The 23053-nt window shown below is 34.1% G+C and overlaps 2 protein-coding genes and 1 long non-coding RNA gene across 4 annotated transcripts; 2 read left to right on the plus strand and 1 right to left on the minus strand.

The window, feature by feature from the left end:
* Positions 1-1261: 1261 nt before the first annotated feature.
* On the plus strand, positions 1262-23044 carry LOC144841356 (cyclic GMP-AMP synthase-like). 2 transcript variants are annotated; one of them, XM_078697676.1, is made up of 3 exons: positions 1262-1410; positions 20308-21301; positions 21748-23044. In XM_078697676.1, the coding sequence occupies exon 2, from the start codon at positions 20316-20318 to the stop codon at positions 21297-21299; it is 984 nt and encodes a 327-aa protein (XP_078553802.1). In that variant the 5' UTR covers positions 1262-1410; positions 20308-20315; the 3' UTR covers positions 21300-21301; positions 21748-23044. The 2 variants fall into 2 exon arrangements, with proteins under 2 accessions (XP_078553802.1, XP_078553801.1); XM_078697675.1 differs by lacking the exon at positions 1262-1410 and adding an exon at positions 12949-13232.
* Positions 9944-11928, plus strand: LOC144841097 (uncharacterized). Its single transcript, XM_078697281.1, has 3 exons — positions 9944-10436; positions 11016-11249; positions 11507-11928. The coding sequence occupies exons 1-3, from the start codon at positions 9944-9946 to the stop codon at positions 11926-11928; spliced, it is 1149 nt and encodes a 382-aa protein (XP_078553407.1).
* LOC144840258 (uncharacterized) lies at positions 16976-19462 on the minus strand. Its single transcript, XR_013611887.1, has 3 exons — positions 19364-19462; positions 18480-18545; positions 16976-17770 (listed from the first exon to the last, which is right to left on the minus strand). It is a non-coding gene; the product is annotated as an uncharacterized LOC144840258 (long non-coding RNA).
* Positions 23045-23053: the final 9 nt, after the last annotated feature.

Below are 23053 nucleotides of genomic sequence, written 5' to 3' on the forward strand. Positions count from 1 at the left end.
GAAAGAATCACATAAAAAGGCGTGTTTCTCGCACACTGTTCGCGAATTTCACTTATTCAATGTTCAATATTTTTGTTTCTATGGAGCGCCAAAAGAGCAACGATAATAGAGGACTAAAACTCAGTGGAATGCGTCAATTTCTCATGCATTTATTGGTTTATTTCAATATATTTGTTAATTTGTCAATAAAAATGCTGTAATATGTTACTGCTGATACTGTTCTGTTTTCAAAGAATAATAATCGATCCTAAATCAACATCACTACCTAGTCTAGACCTAGGACATCCTACTAAGGATATTATGATGAATTTTTCTATTTTATTCTTTAAAAGGTTAACGAAACAGTAACAACAGTAACATTTTTCCTTACTGACAGTGACAAAATCTATTGAAATTGTACGTGATTTTCACCAAATAATGCGTTAAATATATGGATTCCACAGAGTTTTTAGCCCTCTAATTAATTTTGCTCTTTTGGCGTTCCATAGAAACCAAAATATTGAACATTGAGTGTGCGAAATTCGCAGTATGCGAGAAAAACGTCTGTAAAATCACCAATTTAATGGATTTATTGTTACTTTTATGTGATTTTTCTTCATTAAAGTAGGCCTACTAATTCTAAGTTGTGGTATTCAAGATAAAGTTGGTTAAAATACAAGGCAGGTGCAAAAGGGAACTAGCCTAGCGGGCCTAGGCTACTTCAATTTCGGTGATTTCCTGCCTCGCGCAATTTTGAGAAATGATAAAATGATGCCTCGCATTTTTTGATGATGGTAAAACGATGCCTCGCATAAATTTCTGACTTGCCTCGCTTGCCTTCCCTGCCTCGCGTGATTTTTCTTCATTAAAGTAGGCCTACTAATTCTAAGTTGTGGTATTCAGGATAAAGTTGGTTAAAATACAAGGCAGGTGCAAAAGGGAACTAGCCTAGCGGGCCTAGGCCTAGGCTACTTCAATTTCGGTGATTTCCTGCCTCGCGCAATTTTGAGAAATGATAAAATGATGCCTCGCATTTTTTGATGATGGTAAAACGATGCCTCGCATAAATTTCTGACTTGCCTCGCTTGCCTTCCCTGCCGCGCGTGCCTCGCTGCCTCGCACTTTGTTACTACCCCCTGTTTGTTTTCAATAGTGTAGCCAATCATGTAAAAATATGATCGACTCACGCCTTAATATGACGTCATTACTTTCATGCATCGAATGTTCTAGAACTACGAGTGGGAATTTCAAATATCACTATAGTGTATAAAATGTTAGCATATGTTATAATGTTCAACCGATGGCGATGAAGTAACGGGACTTCCTATTTGTTAACAATAATTTAAAACATAGTTTGTCACAAATTTGCGTGATCAAAACCAGCCGGAACCGGAAGGTCTCGTCAAAATACTGCTTTAAAAACAAACTAAGGTTAGTCAATTGTCATCATTTATGTTATTCAACTATCATTAAGATGGTTATATGGCTGCGTAGAGTAGATATCATACGATTGAATTAACAATCGGTGCATTTTCCCTCACTGCAGACTGTAGGCATACTAATATACAGCCTAACAATATAGAGCAGGAGGGGTCAACCTAGCTGGAAAGTTAAAGACCCCTTCCCTGCAATTTTGGACGTTTTTTGGAAAATAATACATATATATCACTTTAAAAACATTAAACCATGTCATTCCTTGTCTTAAATGTACGTTTTATGGTAAATTATGATAAAAAGTGAGAAACAATGCACTACTTAAGTAGCTCGCGGCGATCGACCTCTCGTGGACGGTCTTAGGCCTAGCCTAGCTAGGCTTAGTTTTGTAGGCCTAGCTGGTAAACATCGGTAACGTACGAACATCGTACGCTAGCTATATACCTAGCCTGACGTTGTATAGTTGCTGCATTAATTGTCTTTCTATTTTTGCCAGACTCCGTTGATACAAATTAGGGAAAATCCGGTATTTTCGCTGAAAAGTTAGGAGTCTTCCATTTGTTTTGGCCTCACGATCGATCGAAAAGTGGGCGAATTACAGGTGAAAAAACAAAAATATCAATCCGCGCGCAATGCATTTTGGGATTTATAGCGGGCCGCTATAATTATTAGAATCGACTTATTTTTCACATTTTTAACCGTTTAAAGACGAAAAAAGTTATCGCAATAGGACCATATAGTATTATTTTTACATTAAATATAGTTTGTGATCTTAAATTAGATCTAAAAAACGTAGGGAAGGGGGCTTTAACCAATTTCTATGCATGTGGCAATCATCTACGTACATATCAATGTATGGAAATGACAGTCTGGCGCGTTTATTTTGGTGGGTGTGGCTAGGAGGGACATTGTAAAGGGTAAAAAAAATGATCTAGATCAGCTGAAAAGTTAACCCCATAAAATATTTTGCAAATTGTTTGACATAGAGCGAAATGTAATGAATGACCATTGCCAGACAATTTTAGTGGTGGGGGTTATTTATTAATAACCCCCACATAAAGATGGTTATATGGCTGCGTAGAGTAGATATCATACGATTGAATTAACAATCGGTGCATTTTCCCTCACTGCAGACTGTAGGCATAATAATATCATACAGCCTAACAATACTATTTTAAGTTTTTAATGGCTGTAGTCGCGTGCTCAAATTAAAATTAGTGCTTACCGACGACCGACCAGCCGACCGAGCGATCGACCAACCGACAACAGTATGATCGCATCATATTACAAACTTTATTATTCCAATTTAACGAGCGGGGTTGGTGAAATCTGTCCATAATAGGTTACTTTTCTGTCCATAAATAATAGATTACTTTCTGTCCATAATAACGACTAGCGCTGTTGTTTGTCCATAATAGGTGACTTTCATAATTGGCTGTCCAAAATAGGTGACTTTTTGTCCATAATAGGGGATTTTATTGGAGTAGTGCGCCATCCATAGGTGATTTTTTTAGCGTACTCGTACGTACGTAGTTTCGCGAGTAGAAGTAATACTAATTTGCTTTCTGTTCAGACTTCGAGGCTATACCTAGGAGGCCTAATTAGTATAATTAGGTGATCATTTAGAATAAAATGATCACCTATTGTTATTGTATAAAATCTTTATTATTATTTTTTTTCTTTTTTTTTGGTTTTCCGCAACGAAGTTGCAGGAAAACCTCTTGTGATTGTACGAAATCATCATCATCATCTTTTTTGTCATCTTCTTTCTTTCTGTATGATTTTTGTGTAACGCTTTTCTCTAAAACTTGCAAACATAACATTTTGTTAACTATGTTAACATTTTGACATTTATGTAACGTCGTCAAGCGAAGCTTTTCATGATGTTTACAATTGCGCATCGTGACGTACGCGCGATTTAACGACTTTCTCGTATTTAACATAGGTCAAAAACCAAATAACATTTTATATTGAAACTTTGCACAAATTTAATTTATATCATGCGCTAACTTTCTGTCGAACCAAAATTGCGTGTTTTACACAAAGTTACGCGTGCACGCGCATTTAAAATTTCAAAATGCGCTAAATTATTTTCTAATCAACTTTCTACGCGTTTCATGTCGTTTTAAGCATGTAAAAAATTCCCACGCGTGCGCAAATTTTTACGTGTGCGGTGCGCACGTAGCATTAAAAACATATTTTTTTCGCGTGATTTATGTTTTTCCAGCCTTTTCTAGTAATTTTACCAACTTTTAAACAATTTCGACTTAAAGTAACGTCATACGAGCACGTGGAATTGGACAATTTGCGCGAGTTTTTGTTGAAAAAGTTAAAAAAATTGTCAAAATTATGCCTTTTTTTAAACAGTCGTAATTTCTAAACTGCACGGTCAACTTTTTGTGGATGACATTTTCTGGAAGTTAATGAGTTGTAGATATCGGATCATATATTAATATGGCTAACCGGACATTGTGACGTCATCGTATGGCCACGCTAATATAAAATTTAGGATTTTTGTATCTTTCGTCATAGCTCATCACATTTAATAGAGCGCATCTCCACTTATCCGTTTTCCATTTTCACCCAAATTTTGATATTGTCTAGGTCAATCAACTGTCTTAAGCATGAATTATAAATATTTTAATTTTTTTGACGTCATCATTCCTAAAAATTTAAATTACGTGTGGCATTAATTTCATCTTTACAGTAAATTTTAATCTGTTATAGCTCGTAAGAATAGAATTTGATAATCACGATTAAAACGTTTTCTGGAAGCTATTGGATTTTAGATACGAAATCATGTGAAAATTTTGCCAATCGGATGTTGTGACGTCATCATATGGCCAGTTAAATGAAAAAAGTCGTATTTTCATCTTTTGCGTCATAATTCATTGCATTTAAAAGAGCGCGCATCAATATTTCACGTATTCAAATTTCTTTTGCACGTTAATATGTTGTTGCTGAGATAATATCCTTCCGAAATTGCTATCTTTGTATTTCATTTTGATGCCGTCGCCATGTTAAAAATTGCAATAAATAGCGGGTCCCGTAATTTCACCTATTCTACACTGTATGTGATATGGATACAGATTATACTGTGTATACTATATATGAATCAAAATAATAGAATTCAGCAATAAAATCATATCATATTCTTCAGTTCAGGTCATAATGCCAACGTGGACACTTCCTTTGGTCCTCAACCTATCCCCTTAATGTTCGGTACGGTAAGGTACGTCGTTACACGTTCATGTTGCACCACTTGCGAGGCGGAAAACCAAACTCGTCAAAGTGACGAGTTACATGTCTAGTAACTATTAATGCATTTATTTAGTAATAGTTTTTTAAATATTGATATATTTTCACTATCTCTTATATTTCTTATAAGTTGATTCCATAGCTTAGGTCCTCTATATGCTATACTTTGCTGACCCATATTAGTTGATTTTAATTTTATACAATAATTGTCTTTATTTCGAGTGTTATATGCATGATAATTATCAAATAAACTGAATAAAGAATTAAAACATTTTGGAAGTTGTCCTTTTTGGTATTTAAACATAAAATTTAAAACACTGTTTTTATACAAATCAAATATATTAATTGTGCCCGTTTTCACAAAGAGCTGAGAAGAAGGATGATGAAAGTCTACCTTACAAATAATCCTAAGAGCTCTTTTCTGAAGCAAAAGGAGGCGATCCAAATTTTCTTTGTTTCCCGCACCCCATACAATAATACCATATGTCAACACTGGTAATATAAGTGTCTTGTATATGGTAAGTAACACTTCAGTAGATACTAAATGTTTTATATGACACATGGCACCAATTATTGAGGATGCTTTACAAGAAACTGCATTTGTATGGTGTCTAAAGTTCAGTTTCTCATCAATGATGACACCGAGAAATTTAGTATATGGTACTCTATCTATTGAAACTCTATTTATTGAAAGTACAAATTGGGATGTGTCAATGTTGGTATTCTTTCCACTAAATAACATATACGTAGTTTTGGTTGTATTAATATTTAATCTATTAGTTTTACACCATTTCTCAATTTTATTTAGTTCATTTGTCATTATTGTAAAGGCAGTGACGACATCATTGTGTTGTAAAAACATATTCGTATCATCTGCAAACATTATTAAATCAACGACATTACTTACAGAAAACATGTCATTTATGAAAATCAAAAACAGCAGGGGTCCAAGAATTGACCCTTGTGGAACGCCTTGTTTTATTATTTTGGTTACAGACTGACACTTCCCAATTTGTACGAATTGTTGTCTTTCTCTAAGGTAGCTTCGGTACCAATCAAGAACCACGCCTCTTATTCCATAATGGGGCAATTTTGTGAGCAATAATTCATGATCTATCGAATCGAACAGCCAATATTGACCATTTTTTGCTTTAAATTACATTTTTTTCAGGTAAATACATTTTTTTTAGATCCAATTTTTGGTCAAAGTGTATAACTATTACATTACATTAAAATGGAATATTAAAAAAAAAATGTTTTAAGAATTATTTTTTCAGGGGGACAATACATCTTTAATATTTGGAAATAACCTATAATAATTATAAAATATTTGTTTCAATGCCATTATGCGGTTAAAAACAAGTACAGCGGTATGCATATGTAGATACAGTACACCTATATTGTGAGAACACAATTTAAATAATTTCTTTGTTAGTTATCAACCTAGGGGTTAAATTATTAGGATAACAATGGCTTATTTTTTATATAAATTATATGTACAGAAATTCGTTCTTCTAGCCTCAGATCATTCCTGAAATTAGACATAAATCACCCAAATTAGTATTAAGTAATGGATATTAGTACAGTACAAATACATGTTTCAGGAGGATACTTTATGTTAAAGGTGATAATTAGTTTAAATTTTACCCCGATGAAATTTATTCAATTATCAGGTTGAAGTATGGTGGAAACACTACTATATGGCAGAATAAATGTACTCATGTAGAACACAGTCAGTTCTACCAAGGTTAGAGGTGTGCCACAATTTGAGATAAGTGGAAACATGACTTTTTCAATAGTAAACTCATTACCAGCATTATAAATAAAATTTTAAAAAGATGAGAATGCAAGTAAATATTAGATTTATATTCTTCATTATGCACAATGATTTTCTACTATCACATATTAAAATATAAAACAATCATATAGCCTTTAATGAATTTACATGGAGGTCTATCCAAATAAATTTAAATAAAAGGGTCGTAATATGTCTTCGTCTCCAGTTCGTGGAAAATGAAGTTAGGATTCAATCATTTCAACAACAAAAAATATTCAAAATATCCTGCCAGTTTGCGTTCAAGAGTACAACCTGCTTAGTTTTTAATTCGAGTACTGCTTTCTATACACATAACTTTGATTTCTGCAAAAAAAAAAAAATCTCTGTAATAATGTAAATTGGAAGTCCTACGTACTCTGTATGTTGGAGGAAATAAGCATAAGAGCAAATAAAGCCTTGAACACAGGATGTAACTCACTATTTGGAATTAGTAGTACACGACTGTACTTGTGTGTTGGACCATAATGTGGTCCATGTTGACGGGCCAGGAATGATGGTAGTGCCAGTATACAGTGTAGTTTAGCCTCAAGGCAATACCATGTAGCTGGATTAGCTTGGAGAAATACAGTAAAGATTTCATGAGACTTGGTGTGTGATGATTCAGTATGATAATTTGTGCTGTGAAAAGAAAATTGTTGAATTATGAAGAAAATATTGTAAAATATAACAAGGAAGTTATACTATAGTATAATTAAGGGGTAACCGTAAAATATATAATAATAATAAATGCAATGGGAATTACTAATATTATGTGTACAATACAATACAATATTACAGTTAAATTCATAGGCCTATATTATTTTATTATTATAAGGCAATCTGTTTTAGAATGAGAAAAAGCCATCCCAACCCGGATTTGAACCCAGCTATCAATAAAGCTATAAACAGAATAGACCATTATTGTAGCCGGGCTTTAGTGAGACCTACTCGAGGCCTAGTAAGATTAGCTAAAGGATACAGGTCAACCCGTACCCATGCCAACTCATACCCAAATTTTGGTTTACTCATACCATGCTCATACCCAAAATTTTGGCTCACTCGCACCCATCAATGGCTGGCTCGTACTCTTCATGGGCTGACCCGTACCCATGTTTAATGCTATTAAAAGTATATCTATATTACATACGGGTTGGTTTGGGTACAGGTTAGCCAAAGTGGGTACGAGTTGACCAATTATTTGGGTACGAGTTAGCCAAGTTGGGTACGAGTTGGCATGGGTACGGGTTGACCCTTATTATTATTATATTCAGCACCCTAGAATACGGATAAGGGTCAACCCGTACCCCCATGCCAACTCGTTCCCATGCTAGAATACTACTTACAGGTTAGTTTAGCCTAGCTGGGCTAACCTACCTCACCTCTCACATGCCCTCCTGATAAGTAGGCCGAAAACGCGACCGAAATTACTGGAACCCTACCCTAGCCTACTACTAGGCCTAGGCTAGATTAGTGATCCGTAGTACCATACACTATAATGGTAGTACTGTGTAGTATAGGCTATCACGATCGGTTCTACAAGGCCTTTTTATGCTCATAGGATGGCTTTTTTTGGGAGTCCCAATGTAGGCCTATAGCTAGACCAGATTTCCCATTCCTGCAGGCCTATAGCCTAAGCTCTAGTAGTAGGGTGTACCCTGGTCGATTCACCCCTGGTCGACTCGTACCAATGTCAACTCGTACTTAACTTCCTACCCTAAACTCGTACCAACCAAATAATTGGTTGATTTCCCGCTAGACTAGAAGGCCTAGCCTAGCGACAATATTCATTATGCCCTGCTAAAAAGGTAGATGAGCTATTAAACTAATTACGTAATTCGTATAATCAATAACAATAATTGACTAGAAGGCCTAAAAGCGGCGGAAAACACCTATAGGCCGCATATCCATTCTTGCATGGCAGTACGAAAACCTGCCTATGGTTGTACGTACATCATTGTAAATTGTCAACAGACACTGTGCTACAGACAGTGTACCGTGTGTTAAAAGTACAGCATTTTATGCAGACAGCAACGTGTATAACTTGGACAGGGACAGTAGCAGAATCGGGTGCAAAAACAACTATCAACCCCTATCCTCTACCCCCACTCCGCCCACGTACCCCCAATTAAAATAAAATCAACTGATAAACACAGCTTATTACGAAAACTCAGCAACCCCCTCCCCCACCCCTTACTTAATGCTATACGGCAATGATAAACTTGCTACCCTTTTGAACCAAAAATAAATACCAAGACCTACCAAGAACTACCAAGACCTACCAAGAACTACCAAGACCTGTCAATTTAAAGTGTTAATTTAACAAAATATGATATATATAGACTTCTAATAGCATTTCCAACAATAAAACCTTAATTTTAGCGCGATATAGACACCAAAAATGTTAAATAATCGACAAGCTTCGCGTTCGCGAAACGAACTGAGTTGATGCATACATTGCGTCACAAATGTCCGTATTGCGTCAACTAGTATGACCTACCAAGAACTACCAAGACCTGTCAATTTAAAGTGTTATTTTAACGAAATATGATATATATAGACTTCTAATAGCATTTCCAACAATTAAACCTCAATTTCAGTGCGAATTTAGGTTTTATTGTTGGAAATGCTATTAGAAGTCTATATATATCATATTTCGTTAAATTAACACTTTAAATTGACAGGTCTTGGTAGGTCTTGGTAGTTCTTGGTAGGTCTTGGTAGGTCTTGGTAGGTCTTGGTATTTAGGAGGACCCGGAAGAATACCGAAAGTAATATTTGTTCAATCTACGGTATTGTTGCTGATATTTTGAATAGTCATTATTCATTGTTGTAACCTTCTTATGCGTATCGGGTCTATCAATCGACGCCATTTTCAAACCGTACTGTAATGCTTAGCAGCTACAATTGAGCAACTCAATGCACTAGGCCTATACGTGTAAGTTTATTTTAATTCTAATCACAATGTGTGCAAAATAGTATTTTTATTTTGCGAATCATATCATTCTTCCGACAGTCCGCGATGTTATTTGCTGGCGTTATTATAACGTTTTAATAATTGGCAGCAATACAAGGGTGACGTAACTTATAGTACAACATACATTATAGAATTGCCATTACCTCGGTATTTTATGTATAAACATCGTACTCCCCAAGGCATAAATGTACGGGCGCAAATACACATTCATATTGCTCCCCTATCCCCCACTAAATTGTGTAAGTTACACTTTCATTAAAAAATATCAAGAGACGAACGTATTCAGGACTATCAATTTGCATGTTGTAGCTAAGGGATGTCTTTTAATTACTTACCTCTTCATACCTTTACCCATTATAAATGGTTCACAACCACTGACCGAGTTCTAGTATTGAGTCCTATTTTTGACTTTCCGGCTTAAATATGCGCCTAGATGTTGATTCATCAAATCATTTATGAACTGCTTTGTTTACAGATTAAAAATGGATGAATTCCAAATTTTTCTGGAAGGTCTCAGTAAACACTATGATTCTGGTAATAACCTCAAATGGTTAAGAATGCTTCTTTATGGTATTTTATCAATTGGGGATCTAGATCAATCAGCTTTAGGCTTGTTCAATAAACTTACTGATCATGGATTTATTTCGAAAACTGATGTAAGGCTATTACAGGACATTGCTGAAGTAACTATACATGCATTAGCAAAAACGTGTATACAAAAATACAGAGATACTATTCAAAGCAGTGACACAAGAGGTACAAGACTAACAGCATATCGCAGGGCACTTTTTACAACGCTCACTAATGTTGGAAATAATGATGTAAAGTGTGTGGTTGATTTCTACAAACTGAATGAATTTAGCACTATATGGGATGCTGTATATCACCTTGAAAAGGCCGGATGCTTGGATTCAGAAGCGAAATGTGAACAATTTGCAAAACTGCTAAACAAAGTGGCTCAAACAATTTTACTAGGTATATTTTATTAATTATACATTTGAAAAGAGGAGGGTACAATCTATAGATTTACATTGAATTATATTTTTATGCAAATTACACTTGCTCTGATTATGTCGTTTGATATTTTTTTCATTTGATGATGGACTATAACAAAGGTTCAGTTAAAAATATAGTTATTAGCGGTTAAGACAATGGAGCCATAATCCAGGGAGAGGAAGGAGCTGGGTTTCTTCTCATTTTAATTATGGATGAGAGAGTACTGTAAACTTATTGGTTATATTTTATAAAAAATGCACGAGGCGTTAGTTGTATAGTAGTAATTATAGTAATATATTTATTGTTCGAGGTTCAAGTGAAAGTAACTTAAGTAAAATTATTCTAAACTACTGGTAATCATAATATTGATTGTGGTTATACACAAGATACTGTGGCTATCACACTGAGGGCGCTAATTGCATCCTATGCATTACGTAATTATATAACAAAAGTACGTACTATTCTGAATGGCTGTATAAAAGTTATTTTACTTTTACCATTTATTTTTAATTATTCTGTGAATCATCTGCATCAAATCATTATATCTTTAAATCATAGCAACTCCCTATCAGCCTACAGTTATTCAAACACGAGCAGCTTTAGCACCAATACCAGAACTGGGACCAGAACTAACAACTCAGACAGCAATACATGCTCAATCACCAGAACCATTACCGGCATTATCATCGACACCATTACTAACACAACTGGAACCTACTGAAGCAACTGAGGAATTACAGGTACCAGCACCGACGTCAATAACAGCTCAACCACAGTCAATAATGCCTACAGGTAGGAATAACATGCTATAATAGAATTCCACAGATACAGGGAATGGGAGGGAGAACTAGCATTGGAGGGGAGTGGGTGGGGTTACATATTGTTCAGAATCGCTGTATAAAAGTTGATATTTTACTCAGCCTAAAACTAGGGCTATTATTTTACAGACATAATTAAAACTATCAATAAAAAGCAGGCCTCTCATTATCTTTCTTACTTTAAGCTTACTTAATCGACCATATTACTTTTACTAAATATTTTTTTTTCAGAAAATTTACATCATGTATCTGTATACATTGAAAGTGATGACCCGGGATGGGAAAAACGGGTAATACATGAGCTACAAAAAATTAAGCCAAATGTCAAATGCCTCAGTCGACAAAATTGGCACTCTTTACGATTACAAGACTCAACTGAACTTGCAATCAAATGCAGAAAGGTAATAGTGGGCTTTCTACCACAACAACTTACTGGATTTCCTGAGGCTCTCGCTGCCAGAGTACGTGGATACACGTTAAACACTAATCAAGAAAACAACAAACTGATTATAGTAAAAATAAAAAAGGACTCAAAAATACCAGATTGCTTTGGAGAATTGTATAGTATCGATTTTGAAGATGATGATTTCTATGGTCGGCTCTTGAACTTGATAACTAAAGAAGGTAATGTTGTAAAGGCTAGTGCCCACTGAAGCTGACTGAAGCGACACGCGTCAAGCTTCAAATCGAACCGTAAAATCTTGTCGCGACGGACGATTTCAGTGTGAACATCAAATCGAACTTGTAGGCGTCGTTCGATGATAAACTTCAAACGCGGTGAATTCGGAACTAGAGCGAAGGCTCCGCGCGTGTGAATTCGCTAGAGTTTCTCCCTGGGCAACTTTTTCGCTTTCGCTTGCAAATTCGCTTCAATTTGACCAATCAAATCAGTCATATGAAGATGAAAATAATTTGGTCAACATGGATGTTGTGTCAGCGACGTAAATTTCGTTACCATAATTCATGAGTATTCTTGTCTTTTTATGACAAAAGGTGCACTTGAATATAAAAATCCCCAAACCAGAGAAAATTCCTTTTCAGTGGATGTATGTATTGCAAAATACAAGTATATTTATTGGAGGTAAATTTGTAAATACCTAAATAGCATACCTAGGCCAGGCCTAATAGCCTATAGCTAAGGCCTCTCTCTACACCCAGGAGATCGAACCGGATCTGTTGATGTCATTCAAAACAAGGCCAACAGCCATAAGTCGCGTGCTAAAACGCATAGTGATACCGGACCGACAGACCGACCGACATAGTGAACTATAGAGTTAAAATATGACGCGTGATGCTGCGCTTCCAATGGGAGCAAAGATTGTATAGTGATGGGAGCATATATCAGAGAGACGTTATAAGCCGAGGGCTATAAAATCTTTGGAGCATATTCGGATCGCAACACTTTTGTTCGCAATGGTCTAACTTTTTCTAGCTTGACGCGACTCGCTTCGATTTGACGCTTGACGCGTGTCGATTCACATTTGATTAGCATTAACGAGGCAACGACATTACTTGGCTCCATGGAATAACATAATAAATATTTGAAGCGTGGGCATTATAGTCTACTATCTTTAAACCTTCACATAATTCATTTTATATTATTCTTTTTTTTATTCTTTTATTTATTTCCTACTTTTTACAGGTATTAATTTTAAATTGTCATCACTAAACCAGGAAGTAAATCAAGGTCTGTATAATAGATGCACGGAAAAGCGTTCAAACCTTACAACTTATTTTGGCACATTCTGTATGACTCTATGCTGTTGGAGAAAACACTCCATTATATTCTATCTAACTGTAAACGATGCTATAAATCTGAAGCGATTACATGATATGAATGTAAACAACGGTTTAGTTGGAGAATTAGCAGCAATATTGGAGTATGATGTGAATGATTTAAAAACGTCTTTAGACGAGGGTGAATACCTACGAGTTCTCGAGAAACTAAACGCAAAAGGTAAGCTTATTAGTTATCCGCTTGGTAGAGCGGATAACTCCTTGTTATTGTATGGGATCAATATTTTTGGTTATCCGCAACTTAGTTACGGATAACCCTTGTGATTGTAAATATCTTTTTTTTCATCTTCATCATCTTTGTTATTCTTCTTTCTTTCCCGGAATTTTGTTCGCAGCGTATCTCTAATTATGGTCAACATAAGATTGCATAACTTTGTCATAAGATTGACCTGTAGCTGTAGATGTGCAAGAAATTTCGTTATATGACGTTAGAGTCGCGCAGCGTAAGTTACGTGCGATTTTATGAATTTTAATGATTGATCATAGATTATAAACCAAAAGTCATTTTGTATTGACACTTGGTGAAAATTTAAGTCATGTCAAGGGCAAACTTTCTATGGATTAAAAATGGCATGTTTCACAAGAAGTTACGCGCGCACGCGCATTTAAAATTTCAAAATGCGCAAAAATAATTTCTAATCAACTTTTTCTACGCTGATCATGACATTTTGAGCATGTCAAAAATTTCCACGCGCGCGAAAAAATGTACGCGTAAGGTGCGCACGGAGCATGAAAATCATTTTTTTTTTTTCTTGAATTATGATTTTACAGCCCTTCTTAGTCATTTTAAGAAAGATTTACATCATTTCAAATTGAAATGACGTCATACGAACACGTTGATTTAGACCATTTGCGCGCGTTTTAGTTGCAAAAGTGACAACATATTGTCAAAATTAAGCCTATTTTTAATCTATTATAGCTCCTCAGGATCATCCACGACCCCCAATTTTTTAAATTTAATATGTAAGCAGATATGTTGTAGATATGAATTCATGCAGAACCTTTACCACTCGGATGTTATGACGTCATCGTATGGCCACACGAATGTAAAATATAGGATTTTTTACTCTTTCGTTATTGATCATCACATTCAACAAAGCGCATCTCGCTTATACGTATTCCATTTCCCCCGAAATTTTAATATTGTCTATGTCAATCAACTATCTTTCGCATGAATTAAAAATATTTTAATTTTTATAACGTCATCATGTCTAAAAACGTAAATAAAGTGGGTCACTTATTTTCATCTTTACAGTAAATTTCAATCTGTTATAGCTCGTCAGAATAAAAAGTGATAATCATGATTAAAATGTTTTCTGGAAGCTATTGGATTGTAGATACGAATTGATGTGAATATTTTGCCAATCAGATGTTGTGACGTCATCATATGGCCAGTTGAATTCAAAAAGTCATATTTTCATCTCTTGCATAAAAGTTCACTGCGTTTAAACGAGAGCGCATCTCACTTTTACGTGCCCAAAATTCTTCAAATTTGTTTTAATGTAATTATTTAGATAATTATCTTCTAAAATTGTTATCTTTATTTGTCAATTTGATGATGTCATCGTGTTAATAATTGGATTTAAAAGATGGGTCTCGTAATTTTGTCTATGCTACACTGTATATAACATATACAGTTTATTCTGTAAAATACTGTAATATGGTGTATGCTAGTGCTACATAATAGGTACAATTAAGCACTGTAAACATATTTATTTCATGTCATAGAATGGCATAATAATTTTCGAGGTTCATATAGTTAAGTATGTGCATGTTGCGTTTGCGCGGATAACCCGAACTCGTCAAAGTGACGAGTTCAAATCTAGTCTTTTTATTGTTTCTGTACACTATTTTGTGTAACAATTATCTCAAAAAGTTTAATGTCAATGATTACAAAAATTTCAGAATATCTTTCAAATAATATAACTTAATCCTAATAAGCTTTCCAGCGTGATCACTCATCCGTGACGACATTTATACGCCATTTTGCGAAATCACATTATCAATCATATCTCCAAAATTCATTATCACATATTAATGAAATTCACTACACGTAAACTTCAGATCAAGGGTAAAAATATTAGCAAATAAAAAGTTGCGCGTTTCAAGGTCATGCATGTGAAATCACGCGCTAAAAATTTAAAACGCGCAAAATTAGGTTTTGATCAATTTAGAGCATGAATTAGGCCATTTGCGTGTTTCCAAAAATTACTGCGCAAAAAAATTTTGCGCGCGCGATACTTAAAAAGCGTAAAAAATATGAATTTTTTTTACAAATCTCATTCTACTCACCATCCTTAGTACATTCACCAAATTTGAGTCAGTTCCGACTTAAAATAACGCTATACGAGCACGTTAAAAATGACAAAATGCGCACATTAATTTTACAAAAGTTCTGAAAATGGTGAAAAATAGGTCTTTTTTAAAATGAAAATAATTCTTCAGAATGCAAGATGACCCCCGATTTTTTTAACTTATTCTGGAAGCCATTGAGTTGTAGATATGAATTCATGTACACATTTGACGTACAAAATGTTTTGACGTCATCAAATGGCCACTTGAATTTAAATATTAGGATTTGTTATCTTTTTGTGTAGATTATCACATTCAACAGAGCGCATCTTGGTTATGTGTGCTCGAATTTCGCACAAATTTCAGTATGTGCTTGCTTAATTAATTATCTTTATCATGAGTTGACACTATTTTCATTTTATTGACGTCATCACGCGTAAAAACTTGAATAACGTAGGCCGTGTAATTTCACCTTCGCAGTAAATTTGAATATCTTACAGCTCTTCAGAATTGAAGGTTACCTTGATGATTATAATTTATTATGAAAGCTGATGAAATGTAGATATTAATTCATATAAAAATTAAGCCTATCGGATGTTGTGACGTTAACATATGGCCAGTTGAAGTGAAAAAGTAGTTTTTTCATATTTTTCGTCAAAGTTATACACATTTCAAAGAGCGCGCACAGCGCTTCTACATGCCAAATTTTTTTCCAAATCTTATATTTTTTTGCTTAATTAATTATCTTTCGAAATTGTCATCTTAAAGTTTAGTTTGATAACGTCATCATGCCAAAATATTAGAACATGTGTGTCCCGTAATTTCACCTATGCTACACTGTATATAGATATACACTATATACTGTACATACGGCATATAGGCACAACTCAGCACTATAAGCGTATATAATAGGATGGCATATATCAACATTTTCCGATCGTATGTTAACGTACGTGCATGTTTAAAAAAAAATAATTTCAGTAAAATGATCACCTATAATTCGTCAAAGTGACGAATTAAATTCTAGTTAATATTTAAGTCTCCCTAGGGCCTAGGCTAGTCGGGCTACCTCTATAGGCCTACTACTACTAGCCTAGTCCATTTGTTATTGTCCACTAATAATGAAATGTGAGATTTATTCAGCAACAAATAATTTAATTTGAACTTCATTTTAGGTTTTGAATGTTAGTACGGACAGACATTACGCAACTTACCATACTATTGCAAGTTTACCCAACCCACACGTTCTTTTACAAAAATAAAAAATACCCCATAATACTCTAATATTGAAGAAGTTTTATTTTTTTAAGATAATGACAATGTAAACAGTTATTTTTAATGCATTGGTGTTTCAATGTAATTGTTGTATTTTGTTTTCTTTGGACTTTATTTTGTTTTGTTAACAGTAATAATAAAAATCAACTTTATCAATTTAATATTGAAAAAGACATCACAGTTCAGCACTTCATTTCGTCATTGTAGGTCCTCCCCTATTTCAAAATCCTGGATCCACATAGCTCAATGACAAATCATCCCAGTCTGAAGTTGATCAACAGCAGCACATCTCATCCATTTATTATATCCATTATATATATAATATATATATATTGTAAAGAAGACCCGTGTCACACGTTAACGTTTCCAAACAACTTTAATTCAACTATGACTAGAATGATCAGATGTTCGAAATCTGCAACAACAATAACAAATGACATAAACACATGCATATCTAAAGGCTAAGCCTAAAACAAAGCTAGGCCTACACCACTGTATAAAGCTACCAAAGCAAACTAGACAAAAAAACTCCTTAGAGCTACAGTATAATTATATCAAAGTGCTATACAGTGAATGCACTACTCAAAGAACTTACACTATTACGTCTACATTAAGGTTGTATTTCACGGGAATTCTCTTAAGAAAGATGTGCGTATCAATAACCAATTCAAAGATTCACATGGTCAACATGACAACTCTGACCAACTCTTATTATCTAGAACTAGAGAGGGCACTAAACCATTAAACAAGATATAAAGTCAAACTTTACATATATTATTAAATGAATCAATTTTAATGTTTAATAATAAGAAATACGACAATAAATCAAGTTTACATACACGCAGTGTACAATCAACACCTTTGTTCTGTATTCAGAACAGTTTATTCAAAATCTAAATCACATTAAAAAATATGAAAAAAAATGAATTATATTAATCTTAAAAGTGTAAAAACATGGTTAAACTACAATTTAAAAAATAGCAAAGATAAATAAAATACACCATAATTATTATGTTTATTACTATAATTATTGATCGATGATGATATGATCAAAGTTATTATGTTGAAGTGATGTACTTTTTCATTTCAGCAGCATACTGTATATGAGCAGAATATCAAACATCTGTATGCCTATAATAAAAAAAGGAAATATTTAAATACTATAATAATGTTTAAGTATTGTATAATGCAAGTAACTTCAATCTTAGTAATGCTGAGACAAATTTTCATGTTGTATGGTGGGACACAGTTATGTTTAAATATTTTTTTGCATTTAAAAAAAAAGATATGTAGGATTGTTTTACTAAATTTAAGTTTATACCAGTTGTCAGAGTCAATTATTACCATACTCACTATATGGAAACTGATATTAAATATTTTAAAGATAAAGGCTTTATTGAATGAATGCTTTAATAATATAACATTTAATTAAAATTTGAAATATTTCCTGCATGAATTTGTTAGTGGATTTATCTATTCTTTGTACGGTGATTGTAATGTTTATAATGGAAATGGAAATATAAAAGAAATATCTACTTTTAATTTCTTAGCAATTCAAATAAATAGAACATTTCAAATCAGAATGTTAAAAATTAATTTTCATGTATTTTTCTACTACGGTATTGATAATATTCAGTTTGTCTCTCTGAAAATGTTTGACTAAATTGTATCCTTCTTTTCGAGATTACTTTTGCAAACAAATACTTTTTCTAAATAGGCTTCTTCTTGGAATTTTACAGTATATGGTCATATTGAAAAATCTCCTAAAAGATGTTGGCCTAGTGGGTTATATGTAAAGTATTTTTTTTTCAATTGTAGGTTGGGCCTATCTGTTACTTACCCTAGTCAATAGAAATGTCCATGCTACTGTACTATAACATTGATCAGAAGATACACTGTACACATTCTGTAATATGTGCAGAAAATATGGGAAAACAATTGAGATTTAAATAGATGACATAATAACATACAGTAACAATAGCTCTGGTTGTACTATACTGACAACCTACTAACTGTCCGAACTGTCTGGATAAGACTCATTCATTCACAAAATAATAAAAAAACAAACATTTTAATAGGTCAATCTAGCAATCTAGATGTCTGTGATTTGAAGACAAACTACCAATAGGTCTAGTTGACTAGGCTAGTAGTAATAGCTGATTTCGGTCTTCAAAGTATAGTAGTAGCGGTGGTGGCAGTGGTATTAGTAAAAGACTGTATAGTGACTAGTCCGCCAGACCTGACCTGCAGTTAGGCAGTATAGTTACGAGTAAAATAGTATGTTAGTCTGTAAAATATTCATATTAAAATAATAAAAAAACAAAAAAATAGATAACTGAGGATAGGCCTTTGTTTGTTTGTAGTAGGAAACATATCTACCTAATATGGAGCCCATATGTCATTTGTATTCCTACTGTAGCAGGGAGGTACTCCCTGCTGTAAGCTAGGCCTAGAAAAAAAAGCTCACATTTCATTAGTGGACAATAACAAATGGACTCTAGCTAGGCCTAGGCTAGTAGTAGTAGGCCTGAGGTAGCCTAACTAACAGGACTAGCCTAGGCCCTAGAGGCTAGAGAGACTTAAATAATTATACTAAATTAAGCCTCCTACTAGACCTAGTACTACTACTAGGCCTATAGCCTCTAGGCCTAGGTAGGCCGAGCCTCGAAGTCTGAAGAGAAAGCAAATTAGTATTAGCTTTTACTCGCGAAATAAACTACGAACGTACAAGTACGCCAACAAAATCACCTATTATGGACAACACAATGGATGGCGCACTACTCCAATAAAATCCCCTATTGTGGACAAAAAGTCACCTATTTTGGACAGTCAATTATGAAAGTTACCTATTATGGACAAACAACAGCGCCCTCTAGTCCCTATTATGGACAGAAAGTCCCCTATTATGGACGGAAAAGTAACCTATTATGGACAGATTTCACCAACCCTATTGAATTTAACAGTCACATATTATTATTCATAATACCTATACTACGCCCTTCATTTAGTATTTTTTCAATTTTATTTTGAAAGACGATGTGCATCCTCTATACACACGTCCGATTTCCTTCAGAAAGGTTCAAATTAAGACATTCATTCATACAAATTTACCACGCACGTGACCAAAGCTTTGATTCAATAAATAGGCCAAATCCTTCTTGCAACGACACAAACGAATGGTGGGGAAGGTAAAACAAACAAAAAAAACAAAAAAAAAACATTGAAATAACATTATTATCATCATGTACAAAGTTTGCTGTTGCATTTATGTAAATGCTTATGTGTATGTCACAGTTCGTAAATTCCCACTCTCGTAAATTCCCACTATCTGATTTTAGATGCTGTGTAAATATGTACCATTTTTAATCATTTGATAAATAATCAGTTAGTCTATATACCACGAAGAAAGTTAGAAGGATAATTCCAAATATAATATAAGATTCATTTACGGTTATTATTATTATTGAAATTGATTTTTCTAGTATATATGGTTAAGGAGGCCTATAACTGCCCGTATACGCAAAACAGTTAAATAAATAATATAGGTTTAATTTGTATAGTATCATTAACTAATGATAAACATTAAAATAAAATTAATTTCTTAGAAATTAAATCATTAAAATACTATCGTTGTATCTATTCACATAACCATCTTTTACAATTTTTAGAGTGCAGTATGTGTGCAGCAAATTTAATAGGAGCTCTAAGGAGTTACCGTCAAAATGAAGTTAACATCTCTCAACATGAACAGACACAAGCAAAAGAAGCCGTTGAAAAAATAAAAAACGTGTTTGTGAGATCCCACCACTCTTCACCATTTAACTTCAGGCAGATCTTTCATCAAGGAAGTTCATACGAAGGTTTGAAGGTGATGAAGGCAGACGAATTTGATTTACTGGTTCCTTTGGACCTATCTACTAATTGGAGAATCACAGAAGGAGGTTTAGATGGCTACTATTTGATTGAGAAAACGTCACATTCCACTGACTCGACATTGGGTAACCTTATACAAGACGGACGATTGAACCCTGATAGAGTTCGAAGGAGCATGCAGTCAACTGTGCAGACAGTGGTTAATGGAATGGGTGCCCTAGGTATGAGGATAAACCTTAGTTATTCTGGTCCAGCCATAACGTTGGATGTTAGATACAACGGAAGAAGTATGTCTATTGATATAGTTCCAAGCCTAAACATTGGTGGTAGGCAGTTTGTGGCTAAAAGTCCTCGTCATTTACATACTTCTGCATACGATCAATTATGGAGGGAGAGTTTCTCGGATAGAGAAAAAAGTATATTCAACAACATCGACCGAATAAATGAATGCCGTAGAGATACCCTGAAAATTCTGAAGACAGTTCAGAAGAAGGCAGGGTTGTCACAACTCGGAATGTTGTCTTCGTATCACCTTAAGACGTGTATGCTACATTTAAACAACAACCGTCCTCACCTATCGTGGCACCAAGAAAGTTTAGCAGATAGATTCAAAGACTTGGTTCAGACTCTGATGCATTTTCTTGAAACTCGCAACATGCCCAACTTCTTCCGCGGATCAGTGAATCTGCTTGATCGTTATGATGCAGACTCACTGAACAACATTCTGGGATGGCTTAGAAGAGCTATGCGTGATGATGAGCATATTATCAGTGTCCTACTGAATTAAAGGTAAGTCAGTAATAAGTGGAATTTATTTTTCCCCAAATACCATGCAAACACCATTGGATGCTTATTGCACAACGTTGGATTGCTTGCATATAGTACCTGCATTATATGCCATGATTTGATTATTTTGCCTATTCGAAATATAGTTTAAGGGTCCAGTATCGCGAAGTTTGGTGCGCTGATAATCATTTTGTTTATCTGTTCACAGTTTACTGTTTTTGACTATCAAAAGTTCCATTTAGCTTGAGGTCTTTAATGCACTGCAGATAGCGCTTTTTAATTCATCGGGTTGGTTTCCGGAGAGATTTGCGGTGTCACACTTATTATTTTGCTAAGTAAACTCTGACAAATTACATGCAACCTCAAGATTATCATTTTGTTATTCTTTGCAAATTATATTATTATATTTACATAATTAATATTTCTACATTATATATTTTTTCCTTTAGTTATGCAACACGTACCTCCGATACATTTGACATTTTTGTCAAAAACCATAATGGAAAATCTATCGTTTATCAAAACATGCGCAGATCAACCACAGTAAAACAACTGAAACATGAAATCGCAGGAAGGGAGGGTGTTCCAGTGGATCAACAGAGACTAACATTTGGTAAACAACTAGAAGATGGCAACACGTTGGGCTATTACAACATTAAAGACCAGAGTACAATTTATCTCCTAGGAAGAGTAAGAGGAGGTTGATAATACAGATCGAAATAAATCCTAAAAGGTTACAGGCACAGTATACAAAGTAAAAGCCTTTTCCTACACGATGCATATTTCATGTAACTAATTTGCATACTTTCGAGGTGTATTGTGACAAAAGTGTGATTTTCGGAATTACAAAGCGGTTCTAAGCTGCCTATTTGAAACCTATATCAAAGTCATTTGAGGCCAAAACAAAGTTTCTAAATACATTTTAGTCCCATTATATATGCAAATATTGAGAAATGGGGTCGATGGTCAAATGTCGTACTTCCGGTCATTTTTCGTAAGATGTTTTATTAGAGCAAATAATATATACATTCTGAATAAATCAATGTAAAAAAAAGTCTCTCTGACTAGTAGTTTTTTAGATATGGTAACTCTGTAATTTCACCCTAAGAATATTTAAGCTAATTTGCATATCATCAGGATGAGTGACAGAGGTGTGATCACATTTTGATCTCATCATAATGTGTGACCATTTAAAAAAGGAAATCACTGTTTGCAATTTGTTTTACTCAAACTGCTATATTGCCTAGCCTATAAGGTAGCGATAATGTTCGGTGAAAAATTTTATATATTAAGCTCTGTCTACACTTTCAACATTTATGTGATATACAAATGTGATGTCATACTACCATATTTGAGCAGTTAATTTACAAGTTGTTTTGTTGTACTTCATCATTATGTATTATAGTCTGTTCTTAACGGTTTACTGCCATTGGCTTCCGTTATTTTAAGTGATTGACGTACAATTGTTTTAATTTATAATTCTTCTGGTTCGATTTACCGTGATACAACTTTGAATCTTGCTTATAGTACGGACTACGTACAGGAAACAACATCAAAAAACACATTATACAATTTTGCACAGAGGCGACCTATTTTGGTCCCCCTCACCTAATTTCACAAACAACTAAATTTATTATAAATAATAGTAATAGGTATAAATTAATTTGATAATTATATTGCTTTTTTTCAATATTATATTCATTTGTATTTGTATTAGGCCTGTCAATCATTAAATTCAATATCTATAGTAAATCA

The sequence above is a fragment of the Antedon bifida genome, chromosome 4, assembly GCF_963402885.1.
Source record: "Antedon bifida chromosome 4, ecAntBifi1.1, whole genome shotgun sequence".
In the NCBI taxonomy this organism is placed as follows: Eukaryota; Metazoa; Echinodermata; class Crinoidea; order Comatulida; family Antedonidae; genus Antedon; species Antedon bifida.